Below are 18,501 nucleotides of genomic sequence, written 5' to 3' on the forward strand. Positions count from 1 at the left end.
AATAAATTCATGCACAAATTCCATCCATCCTAAGCTTCAAAGATCAAGTAAAATCAAACAAGATTTCCTAACCAGAAAGCCGAAGATAAAGCATGCACCCGTCAATTACATTGATTCAAAACACATTTATCATACAATACACCCAAGAAACATGCATAAAAATCATTGAAACTCAAACAACACCCCCAAACTTGAATGCTTCATTGTCCTCAATGCATGCAAAGAAGAACATAAAAGTAAAGGGATAGAATATTCCCCCAAACTTGGCATAATGTCCATAGTGCACTCGGGTGGGAGGGCGGGTGTATTCTTTCATAATCTCCAATGTAATTGTTATCTCCATGTTGCTCCTACACGAAAAAAAATAAAATAAAACAACATAAAAAGAAAAATACTCAATTCATTAAATACATTGAAGGAAAGAATTGAGCAAACAAAACCCTCGATTTATTAAGAGAAAATAAAAAACTAAAAACTCATTGGGTTGCCTCCCAACTAGCGCCTTTGTTTAAAGTCGTTGGGTCGACTTAGTCTTCTAGCTACAACTCTGAAACAAAAAAATAAAATGTTAGAAAACTATACAAAAATAAAAACAAAAAGAATCCTAATTAAATAACCAGTTGCCTCCCCGGCAACGGCGCCAAAACTTGATGTGTATTTTTCGAGCTTTTATATCAATGGACTAATAACACACAAGCTTAATAAATTAGCTCTAAAATTACAACCTTTCTGCAAGAGTACAAATGTAGTTGTAGTAAAAGAGTGTCGAACCACATGAAGACATATATTATTTAATTTGAGATTGAAAAAAAAATATGATTAAGAGATGATAACGCACAAAGATAAATAAAATACAAAATTTAGAAAATAGGATAAGAAGAAAGCATTGCTCCTATATGTCTCGGGCATATGAATTGGGATACTTCGATGGATTACTACGATCAAGACTATGCTTAAGAGGATTAAGTTTCTTTTACGCTCCCTATCCGTTGAACACTTCAAGGGAATTGTATACCTAGGATAAGCTGAATGCGTCTCCCAAGTTCTACTCACTAACCTATCACCATTACTAGGTCGCGTAGCAAGCTTTAGATTAGTTTCTTCAATTGTCAAACACGATAATTAGATCATATTAACTTAATGCCCGCACGGAAGCGCAACAGACACTAAACCAAATTTACAGATAAAAACTATCGATCCACTCGAGACTATCTCTCTGAACAAGTATCAAATCTCGAGTTCCTTGCATATGAGTAACATCCAAAATCTATGCTAAAGAGACAATAGAATAATGGCTACAAAGTTCTACCTATCTAGACGTCTCAAGATTAGTAGAATAATTAAACAATTCATAAACAAGAATCTCACATAAATTAAACCGTAAAAAATCATCAAAGTATCCACAATTCACCCTACAACATATTCGGAGCAACGAAGGAAATTTAGCCAAACATACTAAAATGAATTACACCAAAAGAACCGTGAACCGTGAACTCCATGGTGTTCTCCAACTCTAGATGATGGTTGATCTCCCCCGAGATGGAGTTTGGATCGTTCCTTCCTCTTCTCTCCTCTTGCTTCTTTCTCCCAGTTCCTCTGTCCCAAACGTCACGCGCAAAATTCAAGTCGTACTCCCTTTTTTATTCCTCCAAAACTGCCGCAAGAAACTACAGAATTGCAGTTAGAATTCATAACGCCCGACCGGGCGATGCATTCTGGACACCTCGTGGATTTCACCCGACCGGGTGTTTTGGTGATGTCAAAACACCCGACCGGGTGTTTGTTCTGGACTCCGCATGCTTTATAGATTTCACCTGACCGGGTGTTTTGAATCTGGGAATTCACCTGGCCGGGTGTAAGTTCTGGAATCCTCCAACATGCATTTCCGGCGAACTTCCAGCTTCCAACCCTCCTAAACTTCAATAAAAGTACAACTTGATGAGTTATAATTAACATAAAAATGTGTAGTCTAAGGGGAAAAGTATAGGAAATATGCTTCGCATCAAGTGTCGTTAAAAAAAATGAAAAAAAAGAGAGACGCATGACCCTCATGCGTCGTTATGAAAGACGCATAATCGTCATGCGTCTCTCCTAAAATCGGAACAAAAAAAAAGTCTAGTACAAACACGGAATTATATCTCTAGTCTAGAACAAAAGAAGAAAAAACCCTAGATATGGACGTCAAATATAAGACATACCTTGATGAATGGGAATCGGATCCGAGAGTGAAGTGTGTCTTGGTTGAAAGCAGTTCATCTCGCGCTTTCTCAGCAGGTCATAGAGCTGTTGCTCATCGATATTTACCTTATTGCGATTCTGTTAACTCTCTGTGCCAGTTGTGTTGGAAAGTTTTTGAGGGTAAACATTCATGATCAATGTAGGAATGGATATTAAGGGTGTTGCTGCTGAAATTCAAAAGGATAAATCCACTCCTCTTGTCCAAAAGGTTTCTCTATTGTCATGAACTGTCTGTTGCGAGACTGACTTTTACAGTTTTGCTTCGAACCTCCCCTTTTCCCTCCTGATTTGTGGTTGTATAAATCGTGCCTTCTGGCTGGAATCTGGATTTGGCAGCTGAGACTTTTAGTTAACTACTTCGTTTGCAGGTGGTGATGTGAAGGAGATTACAACGAAAAATCAAGGTCTTGTAGCATCCAAAAGTGGAAAATTGATGAAGAATAACCGTAGGAACATGTGTATCGAATTATTTTGCATGTTATAAAAGCATATTCCGATTCATGATAACTGCTCCATCTAAACAACTTGCAACGGGTTGCATGCTACTTGTAATAGTACTTATCAAGCACTGAGACATTAGATGTGGTGTTTCAGTGAGGTGATAATTTATCGTCAACTTAGTTGTTTGTATGCAGGTTTAATGTGTATGCCACACATGCAGGCACTTACAACTTTGTACATGAATTCGAAAGCATTGGTTTATCTCATAAAACGAAGCGGTTGAAATTATTAATGAATTTATGAAAATCACATGAAGTTTCCATTTAGAGTCAATGAACTTGTATGATCATGCCATTGACTCTGGAATAAGTTTCCTGCACTGTCTTAAATTGGCGTGCACTTGCTTATTCACATAATGCAAAGATTGTGTTCAGACCAATATGGATAAACTCTTGCGTCTAGGGTGTGTTTTGGTAGAAGCATTTTGTTGAGTTACATAAATCCATTTCTTCTCAAAAAAGTCACTCATCATTTTGAGCTGATTGTTAGGTCTTTACTGCAGAATATTCCCTGATATGCAAGATATTTGAGTACAAAAAGCCTTATATCTGCTTCATGGATGGTATTACAATGGGATTTGGCATTGGACTATCTGGTCATGGTCGATACAGGCTCATAACTGAGGTAATTGATTTTCTAGCACATCCTAGCTGCATATTAGATGAGGATCTAAAGTATCTATTGTTGTGTATCATTTGTTTCAGAAAACAGTCCTTGCTATGCCAGAAACTGGTATTGGCCTATTTCCAGATGTTGGTTTTGCATATATAGCAGCAAAAAGTCCTGGAGAAGGAGCAGTAGGTCAGTCCTTTGGTTTGTAATTGGTTACATATGGGAATCCCCAGCCTGACTCCTTTCTGTTAAAAGCTTTTGACTGATTTTTGAAGGCCACGCTGTATACCTCATGATAAAACTTCTATATTTTGAAAACAGAGATTCATATATAAATTTACTAAGACGATCCATTTTATCATGATATGAATTGGGGATTCTTCATTTCATGATCTATTATGTTTCTGATCCCTTTCCAATTTTCAGGGGCCTATCTTGGATTGACTGGAAATAGAGTATCAACGCCAGCTGTGCTCTATATGTTGGTCTGGGAACTCATTATGTGCCTTCTGGGAGCTTGGCTGCACTAAAGGACGATCTCCTGGCAATCACTTTGTATGTTTGTCTCAATAAGATAAACACTGTTACACTGAAAATTGCTTATAATTTTAACTTCTAACATGTTCTACATGTTATACTTCTGTGTTTCTGCCTTCAGGGTCTAGCACGAGTGTGTAATCCCATTTTGTAGTCAAATTTAGGAACCTTCTTGATCTTAACACTATTGAGATGCAAAGGTTTGAAAATGTTGACATGTTTCTCATTTGATATCTATGTGGTTTTCCATCTTTTTTCCTTTTGTTTTTACATCTAGAGGACAGATTGTTCTAGGAAAAATGCTACTCCCTCTGTCCCCAAAGAGTATGATGCACTTTGGGTTCGACACGAGTTTTAATGCATTATTGGTAAAGTAAGAGAGAGATAGATAGATAAAGTTTTTAAGTATTGTTAGTGGAGAATGGGTCCCACCTCATTAGAGAGAAAAAAGTTTCCAAAATTGAAAGTGCATACTCTTTGGGGACGGATGAAAAAGGAAATAGTGCATACTCTTTGGATACTTTTTTTAGTGCCCTTCATTAAATAAATTCTCTAATTTGTCTATTACACAATGTAGTTCTGAGGACCCTGATCAGGACATCAGAATACTGTTGGAAAAATATAGCAGAAACCCGGAGTCAGAACCTCGTCTGAAGTTGCTTTTACCCCGGATAATTTCAACCTTTGGAAGTAACAAATCTGTGAAGGAGGTTATCAAGGAGCTGGAAAATCACCAGCTAAGTGGTGATTCACTGGGTAACCTCCAATCCCTATGTTCTTTTCTCATCTTTGAATGTAACATGCATTTTATTTTTGCCCTCAAATATTTTATTTTCTTTTCCTCCCGGGGAAATAATTTAATGTGCGTTTTCATTCTTCTTCTTATTGCCACAGTGTTAAAGTGGGCAAAGGATGCCTTGCAAGGGCTCAAGAAAGGAGGCCCCTTTTCTCTTTGCCTCACAGATGAGCATGTTTCACGAGTTTCGTCTGCTCAAGGCAACATTAATGACGAGTTATCCAAGGTAGTGGCCTTACTTTTCTTACCCCCGTCAGCTCTCTTTCGTAGGGAGAAAAGAAAAACTTTGTTTGCTTACTCAGACATTGATCTACATATTTCCTCGTTGCTTTTGTTTTGTAACCGTCTCTTTCCAGCTGACTGGTGTTATGAAAACTGAATATCGAATTGCAATAAGGTCGTCTCTTCGAAATGATTTCTCAGAAGGCGTGCGTGCGGGCTGTCTTAGTGGACAAAGATCTGGTGAATGATGACATGTTTTCTTTAATATCCTTTGCACCTGGTTAATAAGTAGAAACTCTCATCTGATTGGTGTAATCCCTAAAAACTGCCTGGGTTTCAATTATATTCATCTTCAGTATACATGTCATCTTACACATCCAACTATCTGCCTCCTTTGCCTATATAATTTGCTGAAATACTTATGATCTAATGAAGTCCTACTCCTCCATTGCCCTTATTAGTTGAAAACTCACTGGTTTTGTTGAAGCTTGGCAATTAGATTTGCAGATCTATATTGTTTTGTTGCTCTAGTACAACAAACATGCGTAGCGAAACTGAAGCGTTTAATTATCGAGCGAGTCTTGAACCAACGTTTAAGTCCATCTCTGATGTCTGTCTTTTATCAGAATCCCAAGTGGAATCCGCCAAGCCTAGACGAAGTGAATCCTGCTGAAGTGAAAGCTCTTTTCGAACCTTTGGGGCAAGAAATCGAGGAATTGAATGTGTAAAGGGTGATTGCAATATATACCCAGGTGTACTACTACAGATGCTCTGCAATTGTGTAATCATGGAACAAGAAGAGAGTTTGATTTTTATGTGTGGATAAACAGTGATTAGGTGAAAGTTTTTCAAGTTATTCTTCCCGTGTATTTTGGTGGACTCTATGCTGTTTAGCTCCATATGTTACTGAAATAAGCTCTCAGACTGTTTGAATAAAAATAGTGTTACGATCTAGCTACCTTTAGATGGAGGCATTACCATTATCTAATTTGCTAAATTTGATCAATGTTATGATTTGATCTTTGTACAAAAAAACCAGTATTATCACCAATAAATTTTATCCTCCCAAAAATTTTAAACATACAAAAACAATCTATATATGCTTATTAGAGGGTAAAATCACTATAACATTTATTTTAAATATGGTAAAATTGATATATTTATTTTTTAAAGCATCGAAACTTAATAGAACCCTCGATGTTTGTCTTCACTTATAAATAAGACGTGATGAGTTAGCAAATTTGTAATTTAAGAAAAGTTAACATTATAACGCACCTCTTATCACAACCTAATATGTGATATACTGTAATAGATAGAAATATCAGCAGCCATAAATTTTGACAAATTTTATTACCTAAAATATAAAGTGCATAATGTGAGAAGATATGACTTATGAGTGTCACAAACCTGAATTTGAAAGACCTTTTTTTTAGGAGTTACTATTATTTATGGGAAGATAGAAATAAGAAGAAAGGCGAACAAGAAAATTTAAATACGAAACATAAAGTAGAGTTGAAAATTGACCGAATCAAGGTAAACTTTTTACTCTGATTTAATCGAGCTAATTTATTACGCGGAATTCCAATTTATAGAGACAATTTAAACCCAATAAGGCCAATATTCACATGTCATAACACAACTTGAATACTAGTACTACTACTCCCTATATTCATTTTAAGTTAATTTTAATTAAAAAAGTTAATGACTCTTAACCGGATATTGGTGGGTTCTGATTGAAATATACTATAACAAAATTTTTGGGATCACTCTTTAATAGATATAATAAAATCAAGTTTTAAATAGAGAAAATATATTTTTCACATAATCAGAGAAAATATATTCAATTTCTAGAGATTGATTTTGAGACATTAAATCAAGGAAACCTAATGTGATATGAGAAGATTTCTTTCAGTTATGCCAGTAACTCATAATTAAGAATATATATCGAGTTGGCTATTCATGGCAGTAGATCGTATATTTAAGTTCAATTGATTATTAGTTTACATATAAGCCAAACTACAAGTTATTGCAAATGATATTGCGAGGAAAGTCTTTCTTAATAATCTATTCACTTCCACCAAATTAGGACATATGAAAAAAGATATTAATAAAATTCATTCTAGAACAATTATTTCAAGTTGAAAGAGAGGAGTCGGACTTGTATACCTGTACCGGTCAAATTTTGTTGAATTATATAAAATTAAAAATATTTTTTGAAAACAAACACTACTACAAAGGTAAGGAAAACGATTCTAGTTGTGTTTAACGACTTTCACAATTTTTAAGATAATTAAGTTAGGTCAAGTTTTCCAAGACTGGTTATATTAATTTATTTCTTTAGGGAAAAGCTTATTTGGTTTTATTTTATTGTGATATCTATTCATTAAAATCTTGGTAACATAAAATATAAAAAAAATTAATGGGTTTTAAGAGAAAATCATAAATATGAGGTGTAGTAGGCATGGATTGACTATCCCGCTGCCTTGTTTAGACGTCCTCACGATTTGATTTTGATTTTGATTTTGATTTTGATTTTATTCAAACCCAAACGCGGCATGGAATTTAGAATCTTCTACTAACGTTGCATATATATATCCCTTTCCCACTCCTATTTTCTAATTAAACATACATTCATTATTCTTTCTCCAAAAATTAATATTCTCTCTCCCTTGTCGTCAGATCCCCAAATTTCTTCTCGATTTTCTGCTCGTAATCCGACTTCGATCGCCATGAGGAATTTCGCCTGCCTTCCGATCATTGCCTTTATACTGTTGGCGATTTTTCAATTCGCCGCCGCGCAGGGCGGCGCTCCTTCACCTGCGCCGGCGCCTTCCAGCGACGGTGAGTTGTGTGTTTTTTTTAATTTCTTTTTGTTGAGGTTTTTAAATGGAAGATTTGCTGATATTTTGGTATTTGAAAATGCAGGCACTGCGATTGATCAGGGAATTGCTTACATCCTCATGCTTGTTGCGCTCGCGATTACTTATTTAATTCACTGAGTCGAATTTTTTTTTCTATTCTTTTTTTAGGAGTAGTATTTTTTTTATAGAGAATGATTTCTGTGGTTTAGTGATATTTAATAATATTTATTCAATTCTTCCTGCGTTTTCGCCAATTATTACAGCCATTAAATACCTGGAACCCCATATCTGTAGCTTAATGGTATTCTCTTTTAGATTTTATGATTTGAATTATTTAATTTGATATTTAGAGCCTCCCCTGGCCCACAATCCTATTCCATACCATAATTATTAAATTGCACTATAGATAACTTCAACCTATTTTATTTTTAAAAATTAAAGAGTTGAATAATTATAACATGACATATTCATTTTTAATTCAAAAATTATAAATAAAAAATAAAAAATTTGATTTCATTAGAAAATTATAAACTATAAATTATAAATTTCATTTTTAATTCTACCGTGTCTGAGTTTTGTGTGGAAATTTTGATTGAGAAAATCAAAATGAGATCTCAAATCTCCAATTCCCAATATAAAATTAATTAATTATACTCCGAAATTCCCAATTCCCAACATAAAAATAAACTCTCCTCTCCCTCTTCGTCCTCTCCCTCTTCCTCTTCCTCCCCTTCATTTCTTCTTCCATTTTTCTTCCTCCTCCGGCAAAAAAAATGAAAAATTGAAAATAAAAAAGGAGGGGACTTCCGGCTCGGCCCGCAAGACATCCAACGCCGGGCCAAGACTCTCGAACTGCGGCACAGGCACGCCTAACGCCGGGCCGAAGGCTGGAAATTGGGGGATTTAACGCGGTGGGCCGCGGGCTGGGACCCAAGTGCAGTCCGGCCGACAGCGTTGTGGGTGGCCTTATGGATGACTGAAAAATCCGTGCAACTTTTCTTAAATTGATAAGAAAAGAAAAGTAAAAAGGATGATCGGTAATTAAAGTAATGTCTCATGATTGATTTTTCAAATTCAAATGGCCAATAGCACATACTCCCTCCGTTCCCTAATAGGAGTCGTTGTTTGATCAGACACGAATTTTAAGAAATGTAAAAAAAAGTTGGTTGAAAAAGTTAGTGGAATGTGAGACCCATTTTTTTATATTGATTTTATAATAAAATGTGAGTGGAGTGAGTTAGTGGAATGTGAGACCTACTACCATTTATGGTAAAAATGAAGAGTGACTCTTAATGGGAGACGGCCCAAAAAGGAAATTAGCGACTCTTATTCGGGGATGGAGGGAGTAATTAATTCCAAGCCCAACAACCAATTCATAATCTTCCTTTACATCTCATGGTTTGGATATGTCAAACTATGCATCGATTCTGATGTCTGTGGATTGATTGGGGGCTAGGACGACTTGACGAGAGGCCGAGGCAAAGCATGGTACGAAGATGAATCGAGGCCGAGGCAGAGCATGTGCTTGTAGGAATGGGATATGTTGGAGTAGCCTAGAAATAGCAGCAAGTTAAATTTCTTCAAAATAAACACGTGACATGAAAGTAATTTCTCCAAAAATGAAGATTATAGACAGAGGATCCTCAAAACTAAAATTAACATGTTAAATTACACCAACATAAGGTGCGAAGATAGAGAGCGCGTAACAACTTGCTCTTCGATGTCAGCGCTCCAACAAACATGCGTGTTTGATAAGTTAGTAATATCAAAATAGAGAATTATATATGAGTGATATCATAGTTAAACTTAACTCAAAGTCCAATCTAAGAGAAAGGCCCTTTCCAATCTTATCAAAATTATAACTTTAACTAAGTTTACGTAACCCATCAATTTGTCAAGTTAAGCCATGTTATTTAATATACTATACAATTTAGATAATTTTTTTTCTATCAAACAACAATGAAAAAAATCATATCTTTGCTTATCTTGACATGAAGCCCGTATTTCTTATCTTGTTTTACATATCTTCTTATATCTCATCTTTTTTTTATCAAACGAGAGTGGAAAAGTTGACAGTTGGCGCCCTCTTAACTGGATACCACCTTAGGGCTGGTTTGATACCATCCAATAACCCAGAAAAGAGCCTCATTTCTTAATTATTACAATGTTTGATACCTACTTGATTTTTCTCAAAGCCCACTAAACTACACTCAGCCCGCACAAAGCCCGATCTTCTATAGAAGCTTTCACCGGTTAACTTTTCCATCAAAATTGGTAGGATTATATTTTGCGGGAATAAGAGCATCCGCAATGGCGGCGAGCCCACCGGCTAGCCGATCTCTGGCGTCGTCGGTCCGCTCGCCGAACCATTGCAGCCGGCGAGCGCCAAATCGGCGAGAATAACGGTGAGCGCACGCCGATTCCCTCGCGCTGGCCGAAGTGCTCGCCGATCGGCTGGCCGCCATTGCAGGCCCCCGATCGGCGAGCGGAATTTTTTTAATTTAATTTTCGGAACACTATATATACGCGACTTGCACGTCATTTTCATTTGCAACACTTGTTATAACGAGTACTCTCTCTATCTTAATTTCTGTACAAGAGCAACAACGCGAAATGGAGCACAACAACGAGCCTACTCCAGGGACGAGCGGGTCTCAAACCCCCACGGTACCCGTGGGAGGTGGATGGGGTCCGATGGCGGGGTACTACAACATGTACCCTTGGCAGCAGATGATGCCCGAGGGTGGTGTGCCGGGGGGCCAGCGATGCCGGGCGGGCAGGGGGTACCGGGGATGCAACCCGGGATGCAGATGATGCTGGGGTGGGTACCCGGGGATGCAGGGGACGCCGGGGGGGGGTACAACGTCTTTCGCCCCAATTTTGATTTTGTGACTGCTTCTTTGCACACATCGACCCCAGCGGAGACGCAGATCACTGGGTGTGATACTTTCTCCTTAGAGGAGTTGGGGATAGATCTCGGGGACGCGGACACTCCCGCTCAAACGAGGGGAGTAGGGAGGGGTTGGGGCGCGCCAAAGAAGAAGAAGGGGAAGAGGGTGGTCGACGAGTCATCGCAACCGGCTGGTGACGACAGCCTGACACGGAGAAAGTGGACGGACGTGGAGAACGCCGCGTTGTCCAAAGCGTGGGTGAGTGTTTGCGATGATCCCCTCGCCTCGAACAATCAGAGGATTGTCAACTTGTGGGCTAAAATAGCAGTAGCCTACAAGGCATTTTGCCCAGAGGGGAGGCCACGCAGCGGGGAGGAGTACCGGAAGGGGTGGGACCAAATCCGGGCTGGGGTCTCCTGATTTTCGGGCTTGTACACCAACGCCCTCCGAATGCAGACCAGTGGCCAAACTGACGAGGACTGCAGGAGGATGGCGGAGAAAGAGTTCCCCGTGCCCGGGCTTTACAAGGAGTTCACCTACTAGAACTGCTACGAGGTGCTGATGGACTCCGAGAAGTTTCGGGCAAGTGTCGACGTTGGCTGGCCGAAGAAGCAGCACCTGAACTATACCGGTGATTACAGCGGCGGCGGCAGCAACGGCGGTTCCCACGACCTCCCCGAGGATGCACAGGAGTTCCCGTCCCCTCCCGCGTTTGCTCGCCGTGCTCGCCCGATTGGTCAAAGGCGGGCGCTACGGGCTCGCCAGGCCTCCTAGGAGGTCCAGTCGGTATCCCCCCCTGTTAGCCAGTCGACAGCCGACCTCGCCTTCTTCATGCGTCAACAAACGCGCTCTCAGATGTGGAAGGTCTTAGCTGAATGGAGGGCGACAACCGACCCCGAGGGGAAGAGTTTTCTCCACGCGATGCTCGTGAGTATGCGGGCCGATTTAACCTCCGCCGCGGCATAGGCAGAGGCCTCAGACACAGGCTCAGATGCCGCAGATTTGGGGGTCCGGATAGCGGCGACAACGGTGGCGACGGCGAGGAGTGAGGCGGAGGCGGGGGGCTCGTGTGTGGAGGAGGATTTTTTTTATTTATGTAATTTTTTTAAAAATTAATGTACTTTTTTTAATTAATGTAATTTTTAAATTTTAATATTATTATTGAGTATTCCCGTATCTGTGTCGAAAATTTAATTCTGTATTTTGTGTGATTGTTAATTATTTATTTTTATAATTTTGTTTATTGTGGCTAGGCTATAGCTGAGCTATTGCTTATCCAGTTGCTTGTCCTGATGATGTGGCATGAGGAGTTTTTAGGGCTGCTGATGTGGCAGGAGGAGTTTGTGGCTAGGCTATGACTGGACTATTGCTTGTCCAAAACCATTGTGGATGCTCTAATATTTGCGAGAAAATAAATAATCTTCTCAAAGCTATCCTCTTCTTCTCAACGCTATTCTTCTCTTCTCATCCGCTGCTTCTGGTTCGACAAATTCAAGCTCTTGAAATGGATGAAAGCTACAAACTACATTAGACGAACAACACGAGGTTGGATCCTATCTAAATTAATCTTTGTTGGACCTCAATTTTCGCATGAGAGAGAGATTTGATGCGAAGCTTCTTGCACGAGAGTGAAATACCTGAACATAAACCCCTTGATTTCTAAGATTTGTCCAGTTTCTAAGATTTGTCCGCCGCTGGAGTGAAGAGAAGGGAATGTCGGCCGTCGGCCGTGCTTAATTTGTCTCCCGCCTGATGTTGATTGCTAGGGTTGGGAAGGGTAAATTGGCCACACAACAAAAAAAAGTAAGGGTAAATTTGGGAATATACTGCCATGAAAAAATACTCCCACTTGTATCAAACGCATTTTTAGTCATTTTGAAATATATTCAAAGAGTATCAAATGTGTGGATATAAACATATTTTCCCAAAAATATGGAATTCTGACTTTAGTCATTCTATTATAGAAAAAGTTTCTGAGAAAAAAATTGAAAGCTGAAACATTGATGAGAAATTCTAAGTGATTGAAGAAAGGAAGATTTGGGGTGGAAAGAGCTGTAACAAAGTCATCACACCAACCAAGCATATTAGAAGCTCAAGAAATCACGTCTATACTCAAATCAACACCCCTGTGTCAACAACTTAATACGTACAATTAATTAATTGGTGCTTTCATTCGCTTTCTTTCTATACTCATGCATATCGCGTGCCCCTCGAATCTCTGGTGTTAGTCATAAGATGGACTATAGATATTCAACATTATTTTGATTGTCTATTCGGCTACTCATGGTAGGTGTATTGTTTGACCTCGACATTGAAATGCTTCCACGAAGTTCAAATCCAGATTGTTCGTGACAAGTTATTAAGCCTTTGTACGAACGCTTTGTTAACGGAGTCCACAACTTCAAGAATAATGGATGCTACTAGCATAAGGTTACTAGATAAAATAATAGCAAGATATAATCTAGAATTAAATTATGAGATTATTTAGTAGGAGGGGGCTGACTGTGACTAATTATCAAATTACTATCCATGTATGTAGAATTAAGTCATGAAATTCAATCTCATGAATCAAATATAATACAAATATAATTATGAGATCTAATGTTACAAATCGAAGAGCTAAAAAATATTTGATTTTTGCTATAAGGAGACACTAGAAATAATGTAACATTATACTTATATAACATTAAATAGTCAAACAGATAATGTAACATTAAATAATAAAAAGATGATATCAAAATCTTAAATGTAGAGATGGAGAGAGAGTGACATGACATAATCGTGGCCTAGTCAAATTGAGCATCAGAGATTATACCTTGGCATGGGATTGTCATGTTCTGCATTATACTCTATTATCATCAATTCAATTCACACACATTTCTCAGTGGCTCTCCTTGCAATTGCATGCATAACTGAATAACAGAATTAAGAAATTCAAGAATCAATTCTCCCATTTTATTTCAACACAATCCTCTCAAAACAGCCAGCAAAAAAAGCATCAAGATGCAGAAAATCACAGAGTCAAATCATCATCAAAATGTGGTAATTTTGTTGTGTGTGATGATGATGGCACCATCACCAAGCAGTAGCACTAGCGTGGGAGTGAATTGGGGCACAATGGCAACACACCTATTGTCTCCTTCGAGCGTCGTTGATATGCTGAAAGCCAATGGTTTCAACAAGGTGAAGCTCTTCGACGCCGACGACACCATCTTGGACGCGTTATCCGGCTCCCCCATCGAGGTCATGCTCGCCGTCCCCAACAACATGCTGGCCGAGATGAGCTCCGACACCACCGCCGCTGCCTCCTGGGTCGACGCCAACGTCACCTCCTACGCTCATCCCGGCGGCGTCAACATCAAGTACATAAAAATTCAAGCATAGCGTTATACTCCTTTCTTTTCATTCTACAGTACTATAGTCATTTTTCTATTTTAGTAAAAAGTAACATATTTTTCCAGCTTTACTTTTTTCTCTGACCCACTTTATTATCTTTTTATTTATATTACACAACTTTTCTTCTTAATTGCAATGCCGAAAAGAAATATCTGCACTACTATGCAACGAAGGAAGTAAATCATTAATTAACTTAACTAATTGATCTCGTCTCAAAGGTACGTAGCCGTTGGAAACGAGCCTTTCCTGAAGACCTACAACGGGACCTACTTGCACCAGACGCTGCCGGCGTTGAAGAACATCCAGGAAGCGATCGACAAGGCTGGCCTCGGATCGAACATCAAGGCCACGGTTCCCTTCAACGCCGACATCTACAACTCGCCGGACTCCAACCCGGTCCCATCCGCAGGCGACTTCCGCCCTGAGATACGTGATCTAACGGTCCAGATCATCCAGTACCTCTACTCCAACAACGCCCCCTTCGTCGTCAACATCTACCCGTTCCTCAGCCTCTACGCCAACGTCTACTTCCCCCTCGACTTCGCCTTCTTCGACGGCTCCAACAAGCCGCTCCGGGACGGAAACAACATCTACACCAACGTGTTTGATGCCAATCTGGATACCCTGCTCTGGTCGCTGACCAGAGCAGGGTACCCAGATATGAAAATCATGGTAGGTGAAGTGGGATGGCCCACTGATGGCGACAGGCATGCAAATGTACAGAGTGCTGAAAGGTTCAATCAGGGTCTAATCCAGCACGTGATGAGTGGACAGGGCACGCCTCTGAGAAAAGGCCGAATAGACGTTTATCTATTCAGCCTGATCGACGAGGATGCCAAGAGCATCGACCCAGGAAGCTTCGAGCGACACTGGGGGATATTCGAGTTCGATGGTAAGCCTAAATACGAGCTCGATCTCTTGGGCTCGCAGCAGAATAGGGGCCTCGTGGCCGTGCAAGGGGTGGGTTATATGATGAGGCGGTGGTGCGTGTTGGACCCACGCGCCAAGGATGTGGAGTGGGATTTGGCGAAGAATGTGGACTATGCATGCAGCCTGTCTGATTGCACGGCATTGGGGTACGGCTCGTCGTGCAATCATTTAAGCGTGCAGGGGAACGCGTCGTACGCGTTCAACATGTACTACCAGCTCAAAGATCAGAATGAGTGGGATTGCGATTTCTCGGGGCTCGCGATGATCACGAACCAGGACCCCTCGGATAGCAGATGCATGTTTCCTGTGATGATTGGCTATGGAAATCGTCCTGTGCTGATGCTGCGGAGGGAATTGGTTAGCATTTTGCTTATGGTTGCTGAAGGCTGTGTTGTGTTTTTGCTTCTTGTGTCTTAAGGTTGTGTTGTGTTTTTGCTTCTTGTGTCTTAAGGTTGTTGGGGTGTGGTTTTGTGTTAAGGACCCCATTTGATAGGTGGATTTTTATCCTATTTTAGTAGTATTACCTTTTTGAACTTAAAAGTATTAACACTTTTTATATTGATTTTTTAGAGTGTTAAATTGGCTTGCATGATGTTTGATATCACTTGGTCGATGCTATAGCATAGGATAAAAAGCATTAGAGAAAGCCAATTGAGCCTAATATTTTCAAATGAAATTGTCCAAGAGGAGCGAGCTATCCTAGTTGCCAATTTGAAACCTTAAACCTAATTCTTTCAAGTTAAAGAAACGGTTTCTCATTTGTGAAAAATAGATGTGCTTAGAAACTCCAACATAGTCAGTTAAAATATTGAAAAGGAAGAAAAATATCAGAAAAATAAAACAAAGGGGAGGCGAATACGAAAATAAAGAAAAATGCAATTCCAAATTTTAGTTTGATAGTTTGGTGATTATGAATAGAGTTCCTAAGCAATATTGTTTAGAATAAACTCTTATTTTGTTGTATCACGTTCACTAACTTAAGACCTTTAGAATCTAACCGATAATATTAAATGATTTAATAGTCCATGTACATACAACATAGTATAATAAAGAAATACATCTTATTGATTGCAATTTCATTTGTAATTATGAAATGAAATTTCGCTATAAATTACCCACTTCAGTTACCTGCATCTCTCGATTATTTGAAAATTGGCCACTCGTAGCGATCATGCGCATGTTTGTATGGACCAATCCATTCTAAGACATTTGTATTGAGTTGTTTGTAGCACTACTGTCTCAATGACTCCGAACTTCTTTGTTTGCTTATTCTTGGATTTTCTTTTCTTGTTTGCTCATATAGATCAAGAACATTTTGCTATAGATGGGCACTAGTTTGGTTGGTGCCAACAATTGCATTCGTGCTCATGAAACACCAAGCAGACATTAATGCAATGCCTTCTTGCTCACTCCAACCATGTGGAATGGTTGAAACACTTATGTTGGTTTGTGATATGTCTTGGCTTGAATGTTGGTTTTGAAATGAACTTAGAAATTGATCAGAATTTGAAAAATCATTAAAGTTAGGAAAATAATCTTAGGAAGGATTAAAATTTTGGGAAGGGTTAAAGTTTTGGGAAGGATAGAAATTTGGAGTATGGGTGGCAAATCGTGCATGTCGGATAGTTATCGTGTCGACACGATAACGACACGAACACGATAACAACAAACACGGACACGACCTGTTAAGAAAACCTCAAACACGAACACGAACACGACCCGCTACCCTTAGACACGAACACGACACGAACACGACACGAACCCATTAACGACACGAACCACTTCGGGTCAACACGACACAATAACAACACGTACATGAGATGACACGATAAGGACTCGATAACAACACGATCTGATAACGGTTAAACCTATTAAAAACATCCAAAAACATCCAATTGTTGATTATAAAATCTGATCCAAACATAAAAACATCAATAATTTCTTAGTAACAAAATCCAACAAAAATCTCACAAAATTCAACAAAAAATACTTCATTCTTTCTTACAAATTCTTGGTCAATGTAGCAAGCAACAAACTCCATCAGGATCTTCCTATCTGCAAACACATAATTTAAGGAAGTAACAATTAAATTGATGTATTGTATATTGTACAAATTAAGCATGTATGAAGTCTAACCTATGAAGCTTTCAAGAAGTAGCAAAAGTAGTGGATGTGGAGGCTATGAACTTCCAGTTTGAGCTTGGTCATTGACATTTAAAAAGTCTTCGGCTAAGTCATTTGTTGGTATTACATTGTTGATGACTTCGAAAGAAAAAAAAAGAATTAATGAACTGATTTTAATAATAAGTGGGTCGACCCGATAAGTACACGAACCCAATAAGCTCTGACCCAAACTCATTAATTTTGTGCCGGTTCGAGTCTTGTTATCGTGTCGTGTCAAAAATTGCCAGCCCTAATTTGGAGAATATATTATTCTCATCATCATCTATAGTTAGCAACAAAGGAAACTAAAAAATACTATGAAATTATATCAAACAAGAAGGATTATAGAAGGAGAAAAGATGATATTTTTTGTATGCAAAACTGTAGTATATGTTGTCTCTATTTATAGAGGATGAAAAATTATAAATTTTAATATAATTTTTAGAATTTTTAAATATATATTAAAGCTATACAAAGTTTAAAAAATACTACTATATCTCATCATCCTGACATAATCTCATTTGGTGATGAAATAAAATAGGATGGAGACCAGGCGGTTGGCGTGGAAGAGGCCTCCGTCTAGGAGATACAAGGGCCGCTATTAGAAATGAGTCACTCACCCCTTAAAAAGCCTTATAAAGGGAAGAGTTATCCACACTTATATAGATGAACTAGGATCACACACCAAGTCGATGTGGGACAAGATGTAAGAGTTTTAATAGCCGATTATTTCCACTTTTTTTTCAACTGAGAATGATGTGGCGGACTAGCAGTCGACCATGGAGTACCGACAGTGGCGGATCCATGATTTCTCATTTAGGGGAACGATAAATTATTATAGCTCTTCGAAGCTTCAAAACTAGCCAATTCTTTTTATTTTCTTTAATTTGTTTCTCAATCAAAATTTATGATTTTATTTTTGTTATTAAAACAATGTGCACAAGAGAATTGAAAAGATATGTATTATGACCAAAGGATATATATGGAATTAAAATACATTAGAATATTTTGATAAACCTAAAATGATGAACATATGAAAAAAAATCTTTTAATGGTTTGAAAACTGAAAGAATAAATATATGTGCTAATTGTGTAGGTTTAAATGTAATAAAACATTTTTAAAAAAGCTAAAATGTGAAGTTATAAAAAAATGCTTTAAGAGATTTGAAAAAACAGAAAAAATAAATACATATGTGAATTGTGTAGGTTTCAACTTTCAAATGCATTAAAATATTATAAAAAACAAAAGAAATGCATAAGATTTAATAAAACAAAAAAATAAAGATATCTGCAAGGATGAGTTTCTATTTTGGAATCCATATTAGAATATTAAAGATGATAATTGAATAAACAA

The 18,501-nt window shown here is 38.4% G+C and overlaps 1 protein-coding gene and 1 pseudogene across 1 annotated transcript; both read left to right on the forward strand.

Moving 5' to 3' along the window:
* The first annotated feature begins 2,246 nt into the window (after positions 1 to 2,246).
* Positions 2,247 to 5,947, forward strand: LOC121808567 (annotated as a pseudogene).
* A 7,582-nt stretch (positions 5,948 to 13,529) lies between these two features.
* LOC121807268 (glucan endo-1,3-beta-glucosidase 8-like) lies at positions 13,530 to 15,563 on the forward strand. Its single transcript, XM_042207484.1, has 2 exons — positions 13,530 to 14,020; positions 14,273 to 15,563. The coding sequence occupies exons 1-2, from the start codon at positions 13,662 to 13,664 to the stop codon at positions 15,399 to 15,401; spliced, it is 1,488 nt and encodes a 495-aa protein (XP_042063418.1). The 5' UTR covers positions 13,530 to 13,661; the 3' UTR covers positions 15,402 to 15,563.
* Positions 15,564 to 18,501: the final 2,938 nt, after the last annotated feature.

Source organism: Salvia splendens, chromosome 6 (assembly GCF_004379255.2).
Source record: "Salvia splendens isolate huo1 chromosome 6, SspV2, whole genome shotgun sequence".
NCBI classification, from domain to species: domain Eukaryota; kingdom Viridiplantae; phylum Streptophyta; class Magnoliopsida; order Lamiales; family Lamiaceae; genus Salvia; species Salvia splendens.

Excerpts from the sequence above, each read along its gene's own strand:
- LOC121807268 (XM_042207484.1), top strand. The coding sequence starts at position 13,662 with ATGCAGAAAATCACAGAGTCAAATCATCATCAAAATGTGGTAATTTTG. Across the intron at positions 14,021-14,272 it reads CCCGGCGGCGTCAACATCAA|GTACGTAGCCGTTGGAAACG; the intron begins GTACATAAAAAT and ends CTCGTCTCAAAG.